Here is a 14,588-nt window from a genome sequence, read left to right as displayed (position 1 = left end):
TATTGCTCTCCTGTACCCATTAGAAGAGTATAAGAGGGAATGATTTCCTCTTAAGCTGGACAGACTTTAATATCTGTAATACTAAGGTCTGATGCAGGAAATACACCATTTATAAAACAAGAAAAATAAAAAAGCCAGACAGCCAGAAGCATGAAAGTAAACACACTTATCATCTGAAAACAGGTCTGTACGAAGCTGGAAGAATCAATGAAGACATAGAGAAAATTGGCTTATTTCATCAAGAAAATGACTTTATTCACAACACTGTGTCTATATGGAACACATTAACTACAGCACCACAGCATCTCTGGCTGACGACTCGTTGCTCAGGCAATACTTGGTGTGGACCATATATATATGGTCCACACCAAGTCTCTATAAGCAACTTCTTTTCACAAAATTTTGCATATTATGCTCAATTTTGTGAAAAGACAATATACAAATTTTTCAGCTTGCTTTATTTGCTGCTGGCTTTGAATATGGATGATGGAAGAAGCAGACCTGTTTTCACATGGTTATAGTGTGCTTATAATGCTGCTGGCTGTTTTTAGTGTTTAGGAAGTCGTTTTGCCTGCATCCTGACTAGAGTATCAAGCGAGATTGCAGATACTTAAGTCTTTCTGGGCCACGGTTGTTGGATCCACCCATCAACACCACCACCACCACCACCACCCATCAACCACCAACCCCACAAACACCGTTCGTTGAGGTTAACTCAGTTTGAGTGGTGGCACTGTCATTGAACTTAAGTGATTGTAACTTGTAACTGGTCTTAGCCAAAGTGGTGACATTGCATAATAGTGTCAAACCACTTTTTTCTGTGTGCTGCTGTATATATTCTCAGCTTAGTGAGGGAGGAGGCAGCTGGTGGTTTCAAGCACCAGAGGATGTGGTGAGCAGAAAGGTAGAGATGAGTGGCATACGCACGCACGCATGCGCACGCACACACACACACACACACACACACACACACACACACACACACACACACACACACACACACACACACACACACACACACACACACACACACACACACACACACACACACACACACACACACACACACACACACACACACACATATACAGAATGAATCAAGTTGATGTGGGCAGCAGAAGGGTGAAGATGTGTGGGATTGAATGTTACGTGCTATACAGCAAGACTGTATATAAAGGGTTTCAGGCCATAACACATCTCAGACATGCAACAATGTCCAGCAATTAGTGTGTGTAGCCCTGAGGCATAAGTAAGATGCACGCAAAATGCTCAGTAGTTAGAGATAACTATTTGACCTCAAAACCGAGTGTCGTCCTCCCACAATGCACCTGCAGGTACCACACTGTACAGTACGATTTACATGACTAACACGGACCCAACCATCTACCCACAGTACACAGTAAAACCCTTGGTGTTCATTTCACCCTCGTTGTGTAGTAGAAATGACCTGTTAGGGCAGTGGTTCTCAAAGTGGGGTCCTGCAGGGGGGTTTTAGTCATGCTTTATACGTTGGCTATTCAAAAATAGCAGATGTAGAAGCTCACAGCTCGTCTCCTCGTCACATCTTTTGAGCATTTTTTTTTAAATCTTGAAAGCATTTGGAAAATTGGGATTTACTTTTTTTTTACACAAATCTTCTATTCTCTTATCTCTTCTTTTCAGATGGGGGTCCGTGGTATATCCAGGCTTGGGAACTCAGACTACTGCAGGTTTTCCTACTGGCCGTCAAACAAGAGATCTCATTTAAACCTTGCTGGGACACCAGGTGAAAGAAATCAAGTTTGAAGAGGAAACTGACTGTAATTTGGTTCCTTGGGACCAGAGAACAGAATTACAAAAATAACAAACGTGGGAAGCGAGAAAATATTAAATACTCAGTCTTGCGGCAATGCTGGTAGCTGAGTGGATAGTGCGTCAACCATCATTGCAAGATCCCCGGTTCGATTCTGTCCGGAAACCTGTACGGCATTACATTACTAGCCTCAGTTTCCTGTCTCTATGTTCTCTCTTAACCACATACCCTCCGTCCCAATTATGAAAAAGTGAAAATAGCAGATCTAAGACATTTTTAGGGCCCTATCTTGCCTTACCCAAAAAAATCCGTCCCGGATCGCTAGGCCTACGGTCCGGGACGGATTTTCTTTTTTGTATATATAAAAAAAGTTTAAAAAATAGCTAAAATGACAGATCTACTGGCTCACAACATGTAATGTGATGCATTGTGAGCTTGTTGATCAGCTATTTCTACTATTTGTCGTATTATGAAGTATATAGGGCTTTAGTGGTTGATCTAGAAGGCTCATGCCCTAGAAGCCACGCCGTAAAAAGAAGTCAGAATTCAAGTGATGCACCAGTTCAGCATCACCAGCTCATCTATCAACCTCCTGCAGAAAGAGAAGCAGACAGAGTGCAGAGGCAGAGTGAGGGGCCAATTGTCACAGATATACTGGCCAAAGTGAGGGAGGGGGTGGACCCCATGGCTAGCAACCACTTTGAGCCATATAGCTTCCCTAATCTGGGGGCGAACATTTGTCCAAAATAGATCTACAAGCTCACAACATGTCGCAACATGACGTGTTGTGCGCTTGTAGATTATCTATTTTCAGCAAAGAGGACAGCACTTATAGTGACTAATAGGGTGGTTAAAATCCCATGAAATCCCATGAAAGAGAGAGAGCGAAAGAAGGAAAAAGGAGAAAGGGATGGAAAGAGAGCGAAGGGAGCAAAGATCGAAGGGAGGGACATAAGAATCAAAGGAGGAGAGGGAGAAGAGAGCAAGAGGGAAGGGAAGAGAGAGAAAACAAATGAGCCACAGGCCCTGTAATGTAATGAGCTTGGTGGGCTGTAGAGGAGGCAGCTGTATAAGCAGGTCTGTGCAGAGAGAGGTTTTCCCTTCAGCCGCAGGAGGACAAGGAGGAGGAGGAGGAGGAGGAGGAGGAGGAGGAGAATGAGCTGGCTGCTTCTAATGCCTTCACACGGCTGCAGCATCCTCCACAACACACACTTGCATATACGTGTGTGTGCGCATGCATGCACACAAACATCCCAGGCTTGTGTGACGCATTGCCATAGTTTCATAACGTCGCTAGTGATGTCACCGATACAGGACCAGAGTTGGCCGTCCTGGTTAGAGAGCGATTGTGACGTTGCTAACAACTGGTAATAGCTGCAAGCCAGCCAGGTATGAAGCAGCTGCTACAAGGGAGTGAGTACGGCATGAAAGATGGATCGAATGTTTCTGTGTGAAAGTGAAAGATGAGAAGAGAGTGTGCTATGTCTAAGTGGATCCTGTATGTTTCTCCCCAGCTCTCCTCTACATTGTCCCCCCCATCGTCTCAATAGCATCCATCTCTCCTTTAACAGAGGTAAGGCAAAGCCTTGTATCCCTCAATATCCTCTAGTTTAGATGCATCTTTATTTGGTACATTTGCAGCAAACAAACACGCACAGCAATAGAACACATTTCACTTTCACAGCATAAGGTATCCATTACCAAGTGAACATAACTTGCTTGTGAGGAATGTATTTTTGATTCTTGCGAACATAATTTGTCAAAAGACAACTTGCATTTGCAATGCAGAGAGAGAGACAGAGAGACAGACAGAGAGAGAGAGAGAGAGAGAGAGAGAGAGAGAGAGAGACAGAGACAGAGAGAGACAGAGAGAAAAAGAGAGGGGGGGAATAAAGAGGGGAATATAAAGACAAGAGGGGGGGGGTTCTTGAGATGCTTGTACATGGTTTTAATTTCACTTTGAAAGTTAAGGGTCAGATTTTACACTTCCACAAATTAAACTATAACACTCAGGATTTTACTGTGTAGTGTGTACAAAGAGATGACCAATGAGGATTAATTAACAAGTCTACCAAGACTAATGAGAGGCTTCATCCATTCTTAGTCGGGTGCATTAACTTGGCAAAATATTTTCTGCAGAAGGCCCAGACAATTACATACTTTACATACCTTTATATTACATACTTTTAAACCCAGGATCTGCCATTATGAATTAATACACCCTTGGAAGAAAAAGCATAATCTAATTGTTGCAATTTTATTTGCATTTTGCATTTTATTTATTTCACTGTTCAGCCTTTCGAAGAGAAGTTAAAATATCTGTAAAGTAGGTTAAATCTCCCAAACAAATGTATTTAAAATGCAACCTTTCGACCATGTCAGTCTTCATCAGGCAAATAGTTTTGTCATTGATTATCTAATAATCTATTTTCTGCCCAGGCATTGAATACTCCTCTGTGGGGTGGAGAGACACAAACTTTGATTTGTGTGATTGGATTGTTTTCTAGGTTGCTTCTTCTGGCTGTCATACATTGTCATTAGCAAATGGCTTTGGTATAAATATGTTCCTTTGTTTGTCAAAGAAACATTTGGCTGATGAACAACAGACAAAATAATTTCTTTGGAAGCTTAAAGTAAGTCTGCAGATATTTTAACTTCTCTTTGATTCCTGCCTTGTTATCCAGCACCTGGCCTTTATTACATTCCATATTGTATAAAACACTTTCGCAATGTGGGGGTCTGTGGCCTAATGCATATCAAACTGGGGGTCCTTGAAATGAAAGAGATTGAGAATCACTGGTAAACATTTGATGTAAACTGTATGGGTAGGTTGAGTGTTTCTCTGATATCAAGCAAACCCACCTGTTATTCTGCTGTTTGCTTTGGCTTTCATGGCCGGACGGTCTTTCCCTCATTACTGTATGTTTGCTATTTGCACCAAACCATAGAGTGCAGCTGTTCACGTCATTGTTGATTTTCATCAAGTTGTCTCTCTCACCATAATTGCAGTCTTTGAATTTTTAACTAGAAATACGTGCCATTCGGATCGGCGAGCCAACTTGGGACCACTAAAATGAAACCAGATATTTGTGAAATAAAATAAATCTAAGAATGTTCTACAGGGGGTTGAATTGCTGGTTCTTCACTCACACACCCACTCAAACCAATAACAGCCAGTGAAGATGATATCCAACGTGTATATAATCACACCACTCCCAGTGCAGCCAACCTAATGAATGTATAGATCACCGCATGTCACCATACGGTACCTCAGGATATCCCCACAAGGATTCATTCAATCCATACTTAATTTGGAGCTCCAAGGTGACAGACAGGAAATGAAAGACTTTGAAGGTGATTTCTCAACAAGTGATTATGTGGTGTGTGGGAGAATTTTGACACACATACCGTAGCCAATTTAGTAATTATGCCAATTAATTCCTCCCCACACACTACTGTGTTGTCACTGCCGTTGTACCCTACTTGCTCACCTGCCAGTAAGGAGCCCCCACCGGGTGGACGTAGCACCTCCTCCCGCCCAACACTCCCAGCTGACGGTGCCGCTCCAGCCCTGGGAGTATGTGCAGTGACAAATACCACCCTCCCCACCCCCGAACACGGGCCAATTGTGTTTGTATAGACAAAGCCAGATGCACCGCGGTGGATTCTAACCCCTAGACTCCAGGTGGCGGGCAGGTACTTTAACACTGTGCCATCCGAGCGTACGCACATGGAGAATCAATATCCTCATTCCATATATGAGTGATTTTCTCCCTTTTACTGTACACATACACTGTCAATATAGGGGTCTAGTAGTGTACTCCGAAACGGGGATAGACTCCCTGGCTGATACCGACAAAAAGCCTCTCCGACCTACTTACTACTTACTTACACTGTCAAATACTGAGTGTTAAAATCCTGAGTGTGTACACACATACGTATACACAAATACACATTCGATACCATGTTTGTGTGTGTGTGTGTGTGTGTGTGTGTGTGTGTGTGTGTGTGTGTGTGTGTGTGTGTGTGTGTGTGTGTGTGTGTGTGTGTGTGTGTGTGTGTGTGTGTGTGTGTGTGTGTGTGTGTGTGTGTGCGCGCGTGCGTGCGTGCATGTGTGTGTGTGTGTGCGTGTGCGTGTGTGCGGGGGTAAGAGAGCCACTGACGTCTGACTCTGAGGGCCTAAGGTGACTGCAGTGTCTACGACAGCCTGCGCACACAACCAACAAAAACACATACCCAGGGGCCATCCGTCCAATCATGAGCCACAACAAGTGGAGAGGAATCCACTTACACAGGCAGAGACAGACAACCCCAGCCATCTCCACCACAGTTTGCCATGAGATAGACCTCTCCATTGTATACAGTAAGATGAATTATTTCATTTCTGTCTATTAGATTACACAACCCTGTGTGTGTGTGTGTGTGTGTGTGTGTGTGTGTGTGTGTGTGTGTGTGTGTGTGTGTGTGTGTGTGTGTGTGTGTGTGTGTGTGTGTGTGTGTGTGTGTGTGTGTGTGTGTGTGTGCTCGTGTGCTCGCGCGTGCGCGCATGCGTTCGTGCGTGCATGTGTTTGATAAAAAAAGAAGCCGAGGCTTATACAACAGACCTCCTTTCAACTTAGGGAGAAAAAACTAATAATTTGCTCAAATATAACAACGCTAACATAATTTAGGAATAAAAATAAAACAAGTACCAGTAAAATAAAACAAGTTGCACACAGTAAAAAAACTATAGTAGAAAACAATCCAATAAAAACCAAGAAATACAAAGCAATAAGAGGAAAAATTATATACAGTAGATAGTAGTACAGTAATAGGAAAGTGAAGATGATCAGCCTGTCTTATATGAATGAATTTGGGAATTAAACTTTTAAGCTAAATGATGACGGTAGAGAAACTAGACTAGATGATCCCCAGTGACTTCAGTTTTGTTATAAATAACATTTATGTGTTTTCCAATTTAATGTCTCAACTACTAAATTGCCTAATAAATGAGAGTGAGAGACTTGGGAAATGCATTCCCCATTTACTGACACTGTGTCTTCCCGTACATGACTGTTAAACAATTACTGAGAGCTTATTGAGTTGAGACTATTTTGTAACATTCGCCAATTCGCCAATACAATTCCTCCTTTGTATTATTTGTGTGTAAGTCAGTATATATACTGACTATAATGTGTAATGTGTAAGTCAGTATATATATTGACTTACACACATACTATATGGTAACATCATATTGGTATTATCAGCAAAGAAAATAAAATGTACAAAGTTGATCAAATGTATAAATGTAATTCATGTCAAATGGATACATAGTGATAGTTTGTAAAGGTACTTGGATCATCACTTTTAAACTAAAGTGAAGTTTAAGAGTTGCAGGATTGGACAACTGGTTGGTCTAGCCACATCACACAGCATTCGTCCCTTCGGGTGAGCAAGAGAGTGTGCGGGCAGGTGTGAGCAATGCATTCTCACAGCAGCAGCCCCTGGATTTTAAGCCAGGGTTGGATAGTGAGATAAAATGATATTGTTAAGATTTATGTCTTGTTTGTGTTGCACAACACATACACTGCTGGGGTGAAAGGCTTACCTGAGAGTGAAGTTCAAAGTTCTATGCTGTGCCAGACAAAACGAGTAACAGTGAAGAAAGGAATAAAGTCTGCACACAGCTGTACCTGATTGCAAAGTAAAACATTATTCTGAGCTACAGCTGTGTGTAAACTTTATTCCTTTCTTCACTGTTAACTGAGCGTAACTGTTTTAATGTAATATATTGTTCTGTGATTGATAAGTTAGTTATTTTTCTTGTTTTAAAATGCCTGTAATCTTGAAAACTTTAGAAATGAGAGACAACGCCTCAAATATTGTAGTAGTACTACTACTACTACTACTACTACAGGTTGAATTAATGAATGAATGACTACGTTCTTAAGAAATAGCCTTTGGTGCCTTTGGTGGAGATTGAGGATCGTCTATTTTCTGTGAATAGATTTGGTGTAGAGGGAAAAAACTGTGGACTAAGTACAGAACCGACTAAGTATTAGTTTACTATAGGAGACTAAAGTGGTTAATGTAAATCTGTTTTGGGTACTGTCCTCGGCAGAGTAGTGTTGGATTATGGGTCTGCTCTGTGTTACTATGTAATCTCTCAAGACAGCGCCACTGCAGGGGGCACGGTGGTGCAGTCGGTATAGCGCTGTCACCTCACAGCTAGAAGGTCCTGGGTTCGATTTCCGCAGTTGGGCCGCGGTGGGCCCATACCCTAGGTGGGGTTGGCCTTTCTGTGTGGAGTTTGCATGTTCTCCTCGTGTCCCCTAGGGTAGGTACCCTCACAAAAAACATGCAGTAATCCTGATTAAAAGCCTGATGGGGGGGGGGGGAAAGGAACTGGTTGGAAAAACGTGTTCTTTCCACGCACAACGTCCTACTGGGGAAACTCCCCACTGTCAGGTGATAAGAAGCGGCCTGCTCACTCCTCATGCATTGAAGAAAGCATGAGCTCAGTTCGGGGCTCTCCCCAGGCTGGCAGAGGGAGAGTAGCGCCCAGGATTACAGTTTAGGCAATTGGCACTGGGTGAAAAAACTGGGTTACAAAAATCGTGGGATAAAAAAAAAAGACCGCGCTACTGCCTTAAACATGTAATGTTGTTGTTAGTTGGAATAAACACAGAAGCGCCTGGAAGGAAGTGGACTGGAAAAGGGAGGAGTCAAACTAGAGTTCCTGTTTAAAACTAAAAAGGAGGCAAAAACCTCATGGGTTTCCAGATTTGCTATCCATGGTGCTGATATTTCTCGTCCATGTACAAAAAGAATCGTCATTTGCTTAGTGGAATAGATAGCCTAGGTGTGTTCACATTATACAGTTACAGCTGCTTACAGTCACCTGATTATCAGACCTATGAATACTTTAAAAAAAAAAAAAGTTTATTAACTTCTGGATTACCACTCACACATCTGAAGTGGCAAAGGTTTTACGTTCTGGGTCAAATACATCATTTTACAACATTGAAGTGGTTAATAAAGTCAATCAGATGGTGATGATATCATTCAGACAAGCTATAATTGAGAAATATTATTATGATTATTAATACTACTACTACTACTAATAGTACTAATAATATTTACTTCACATTCCATGGACCAATTCATATGGATGTAGTAATACCATCACCATCAGTGTAATTTAGACTATAAAGCAATAAATCAAGGACTGCATTCTAAATCAATTCCACAAATGTGCATAGCTTAAAACCAGCAGTGATCAAGTTCTTAGGCAGTGATCTAGCCTGCGCTGTCCTTGGTGCTATTTAATTGAAACTCAGATTTGGGAACGGTCCTGTTCTGTGACTGTCCATGGTGCTGATATTTCTGGGAAACGTAAATGCTTACAGAAACAAAATGCATTAGTGAAATAAAATAGGCTACCAGAGACAACTGAGCTCAGCTCTATAGTAGTAAGCTATAGCCAACCTTCTGTTTGACACTTAATTCGTCTGATGAAGCAGATGAACAATGCATTGCGGTCAATAAAAGTGCTCAATATTCCTTCACTTCCCAAAAGTAATAAGTCACATTTGAAAAGAAACTTGCGATCTTGGCCACCGGCCACGGAATCCATGGCACGGATCGCGTCGATCCTGATTCCTGACGTCACTCTCCTCTTGACATCAGCAGCTGTAGGCTACTCTGGCTGGCCGCTTAAATATCAGCACAGCCACAGCCACGGTATAAACACACAGAGACACACCTTCATATGGGCGCAACAGATCACACAGAACACCCTGTTCGGAAACAAAGCAGAGGGAAGTGTAGTGGGAAGTGGGAACTTTAGGCTACATCACAGTGATATATCAAGACTTGTTTTACTTGTTGCTCATTACTTTTTAGGAGGGCTAGAAGGGTTTATAAATTAGTACATCATTGTTAGTAAACCCTATACTGGAAATTGGAAGTTGCCTTAATTTTGCGACGTTGTGGAACGAAGTTGCCTTCTCTTGACACTGCGTGGAATTTCTTTTTCTTCCAATGATGATCAACGACACTGTTTTGGTTGGCGAATTTGACATTAACGTTTCAGAGCCTCTTTCTCTCATCCACAACCAAAGTGCTCCCCCTCCTTCTCTGACGCTGGAGTCCAAATCTCTGGTAACTTCTGCCACCATGTTCGCCGTGGGGGTCCTGGGAAACCTCATAGCCATAGTTGTGTTGTGCATATCTAAGAAAGAACAGAAAGAAACCACTTTCTATACACTGGTCTGCGGAATGGCCATCACGGATCTACTAGGCACTTGTTTCACTAGCCCAGTGGTGATCGCTACCTATGTTTTGAAAGGTTTCCCCGGTGGAGATCTGCTCTGCCATTTCTTCTCCTTCTCCATGCTTTTTTTCGGCTCAGCAGGGATGTCCATCTTGTGCGCAATGGCAGTTGAGCGTTACCTGGCGATCAACCACGCGTACTTCTATTCCCAGTACATAGACCGGACCATGGCGCGCTTTGCGCTCCTCGGCGCATACCTGGCTAACATAGTGTTGTGCATCATGCCCAGTTTTGGCTTCGGGCAGCACGTTAAACAAGGACGTGGGACGTGGTGTTTCCTGGACTGGAGGGCGAAGGACCCCGTCGGCGCCTCGTACTCTTTTCTGTACGGCGGCGTGATGGTGGTGCTGATCGCAGTGACTGTCATGTGTAACGTGGCCGTGTGTCGCTCTCTGCTGGGGATGAACCAGAGGACCAAGACGGTGAGGGCGGAGGTCTGCGTCCACGGCGGGCATCGGCGCCGTTTCCCGCGGTTGCCAACCGTCACATCCGCAGCTGAGATCCAGATGTTCTGGCTACTGATCTTCATGACCATTGTTTTCCTGGTCTGCTCCATTCCGTTAGTGGTAAGACAAATGTGCACTTGCGTATAAGATGCACCTGCTATTCTATCATGTTACTTTGGCAGAAACTGTAGCCTAATATACCAATGGTTCTCAAACTTTTACATTGCAAGGTCTCCCCTTAACTCTGACAGTGTACAAATGGAACTATTTGAAAAAGAAATTCCACTCAGTGTCAAGAGAAGGCAACTTCGTTCCACAACGTCACAATTGTACACTGTCAGAGTTACAGACTTGTAGGCTCAGGGTCAATTTAGAACCCCATAAAGGTCAAGGAACCCTGAGAGTCCCTGGGCTAGAATCCACTTTGAGAACCACTGGCCTATAGCCTATACCATGTCTATGTTTTACATGACAAACTAAACGGTGATGAAACAATCTTGGTGTTAACCTGTATCCTATATGCATGTAAGAGTCTGACAGCTATTTATTCATTCTCCTTTCGATAGGTCCGCATCTTCGTTAACCAGCTGTATGATCCTGCTTATATTTCTGCTGGAGGGACGCCTGACTACCGCAGTGATCTGTTGGCCATCCGCTTCGCCTCATTCAACCCGATCTTAGACCCGTGGGTGTACATTCTGTGTCGGAAGAACCTGCTGGTGAAGGGCTGCGAGAGGCTGAAGAGAGCCGCTGGCCGTGTCAGTGAAGGCCACGGTCACACCATAGGCTGGGTCGAAGGTCGACATTCACCCCCGTCGTTCGAGCACAGCAACGAGACCAGCTACGCGTCATTACGCACGACGACCAACGACGTGGAGAACCACGGTTCCGCCAGGACTAAATCCTTCGCCGACTTCGCCATGAGGCAAGCCTGGGACTACGACACCGCACGGGTCAACTTCCACCCGTTCAGCATCAACCATACCGCGATCCTCGATACGGACATCGCGGCTGCTTCCAACCCCGCCGCGGTGGGGCTGTTGGCGGGGCACAGCGACGCGCAGCAGCCCGCAACAACGGCGCTGTATACTTCACGTGTCACAAAGATGGACATTGTCACATGCAACTTCAGCACACCGAGCTCCCATCTGTCAGAGAAGTGCCTCTGATGGATCATGGACATGGACAAAAAAGTGTGACGAAATATATACCATAACTGGGAGCGTATTTGTACAGGTCTGAAGAGAGACCAAACTTCCAGTGACAATTTCGCGAGATAAGAAAACCAGGTAACAGGAAGAGTGGGGCACCTGGATGTAAAATTGGCTATTTTCCCCAAAATGTTAAAAAATAAAATATTTGTAAAATTGCCTTAAGTAGCCTAATGTAAAGTATACATGATTAGAACATTCGCCAATTAAGGCCTAATATTTCTACAATTGCAACAAATTGCTACAACACCTGTATATCCAATCATTTTGGGCATACCTTTGAAATTGAAGGATACATTTAGGTCTGATAATGATGTACCGTTCATGTTCAAATGATGCATACTTCAGACATTTAAAAAAAAACATTTGGACAAAATAGCCAATTTTAGATCAAGGTGCCCACTCTTCCTTAGTGCCCACTCTTCTTGTATACGAAAACCATGTTTGCACTTCTTATGTTGGGCAACTAGTTTGCCTAACAATATTTTTTTATACCCAATGGGTAGCCTGCCAAACATATCCACCAAGTGGATCCCTATAAACATCTCATAGTCATGTTTAGACAATTTTGTTATTTCATGCATAACTCGATATATTGCACTGGATTCACCGTGGTGATATTTGTCTACATGCTGCTATAATAGTTCACTCAGTGCCATTTGCCAGTGTTGCATGATACAGGGAAAACTCAAAGTACCATTAATGGATGCTGTATTAAGATTTTGTACCTCTTACATTTTGTAAGTAATAGTGCCAAAGTGAACAAATCACTTAATGAAAAAATATAACAATGGGGTTGTTCTTTGTATTAAGCTGTTATCTGTGATTTGCGGTTGTGTTGGTGAGTCTGTGAGTAACAGTAGCCTAATAAAGATGACACTGGAGACAGTAACACCATGTTCCCTCCGTGACGTTCTTAGTTAAACAGTGAAATTACACTAGTTAAAGGACCACTTCACCTATTTTCAACCCATCTTCATATAATTATGCTACTAATGCTCTTTATAAGATGGGACCATTTCAATGTCTACTCTGTGTCTCAGAGGAGGCCTGTGGACACTTCAGAAACGTGCCTATCAATGACATCATTGGTCATTAAAAACGAGATTTCAAACTTTTTGGTTTTGCTTTTATTAATGCAAAAACATTGAGCTATTATTTCAGTGTGCTATCTTTAATTGGAAGAGAAAGTCTGTAGTTTCTATTAGCTTGGAGTCCCCATCAACAGGTAGGCAGGTTTCTGAACTGTTAATAGCCCACCAATGAGATGCAAGTGAATAGACAGAAATTGCACCATCTTATAGCCTAATGAGAATTAGTGAGGAGTTGGACTACTTATGTTATGTGAAGATAAGGTTGAAAATGGGTGACGTGCTCCTTTAAGCAAACTGTTTATGTCTATTGCAAATTCATTCACTTCTGCGGGTCAACAACAACAACTGAGTCCATCCACTCACTCAAACGAGCTGTATTATAAGCGCTTGAGTAGGAGACCGGCGCCCTCTTCAGCATGTTAATAAGGGTGCAGCAGGGCAGGCAGCAGCTTGTTGTTTTTGGTTACGCCCAACAGGTGGCACTACAACACTGCATAACGCAGCCTATTACTATTTCATTGTTTTAGTAATAGCCTAGGTAAAGAAAACTATAATGACTATCACCTGTTAACACTGCTAAAAAACATACAACCAGTTTTACCAGTTTTTGTGTGGATGTGCTGTTGAATGCATCAGTTATTCTAAGCGTAAACCCCCAATACATCAGGTCACACGATTGTCTTTAACTCAATTATCTCCGCTCTTGCCCTTTACGTTTTCCCTCTCAATATTGTAGCCTACCTGCTGGGGATCACCTCTGCTTGATGTGAGCCTACCCGACACCTCCCCACCACAGGTGTTGCCAATCATGTCTGAGTGTTAATCACATTGCACTTTTTTTTGCAGCTGTCAGTGGTGAAAAATCAAAAATGTTTCTAAAATTCTTTACTTAAGTAAAAGTATCAATATTGCAACGCCAGAAGTACTCTGTTACAAGTAAAAGTCTAGTATTCAAAATGTACAGAGTAAAAGTACAAAAGTATTGGCATCAAAATGTACTGTAAAGTACCAAAAGTAAAAGTATTCACTATGCAGAACAAGTGTTCAAAATGTATTGTGGATCGGCTATTTTCAAATAGCCGAAGTATATGCACACAAAATGTGATTTTGTTGATGTGTTGTTTTCAATGGCTTTCCGTTTTAGTATTCCTTCCATTAACACACACAGAAGAAAGACCAAATTGAATCAGTCCATAATCCAAATGATAGGTTACACTATAGCCTGTACAAAAATAACATTCAAAATTGAACAATTGGGTTATTGGCCAAAGACCATATCAACATATTTTCTTCTTGTTAATATTTACAGAGGATATAATCTATGTTCCTTTATAAAGAGAATTGAAAATGGGCATGAAAAAGTTTCCACTTGAAATAAAACAAAACTTCCCGTATTTTTTGAAAACTTTATTCCCCTAAAGGATATACAAAAATAAAGGAAATTCTGCATAATAATATTGATAATAACAGCAATAATAATAATAATAGATATTGTCCTGGAATACTGAATATGAGACCCTGGCAATACAAACCATGTTTGATTTTTCAACCTGAACGGGAGATCCATAAGCTCTGTCTGCTTTGCATACAATTTAGGGTTGTGCAACCGATTCTCTACTTTATATCAAGCTTCAGGTCAGCTGATATCAAGCATCATCTACATCAACAGTGTGTGTGATTCTCAAACTTTTAATTTCAAGGACCCCCATAAGTCTCAGAGTTACAGACCTG

At 42.3% G+C, this 14,588-nt stretch overlaps 1 protein-coding gene across 1 annotated transcript; it reads left to right on the top strand.

Annotated features, from left to right (window-relative positions):
• Window positions 1-9,817: 9,817 nt before the first annotated feature.
• Window positions 9,818-11,721, top strand: ptger4c (prostaglandin E receptor 4 (subtype EP4) c; the record flags this gene model as incomplete). The annotated part of the gene is made up of 2 exons (XM_080439469.1): window positions 9,818-10,672; window positions 11,119-11,721. The coding sequence occupies 2 exons, from the start codon at window positions 9,818-9,820 to the stop codon at window positions 11,719-11,721; spliced, it is 1,458 nt and encodes a 485-aa protein (XP_080295595.1).
• Between the last annotated feature and the right edge of the window lie 2,867 nt (window positions 11,722-14,588).

The sequence above is a fragment of the Gymnoscopelus braueri genome (genome assembly GCF_963280865.1).
Source record: "Gymnoscopelus braueri genome assembly, chromosome: 10".
Lineage (NCBI taxonomy): Eukaryota > Metazoa > Chordata > Actinopteri > Myctophiformes > Myctophidae > Gymnoscopelus > Gymnoscopelus braueri.
Note: the sequence above shows the minus strand (reverse complement) of the source record. Positions and strands in the feature narration are given on the sequence as shown.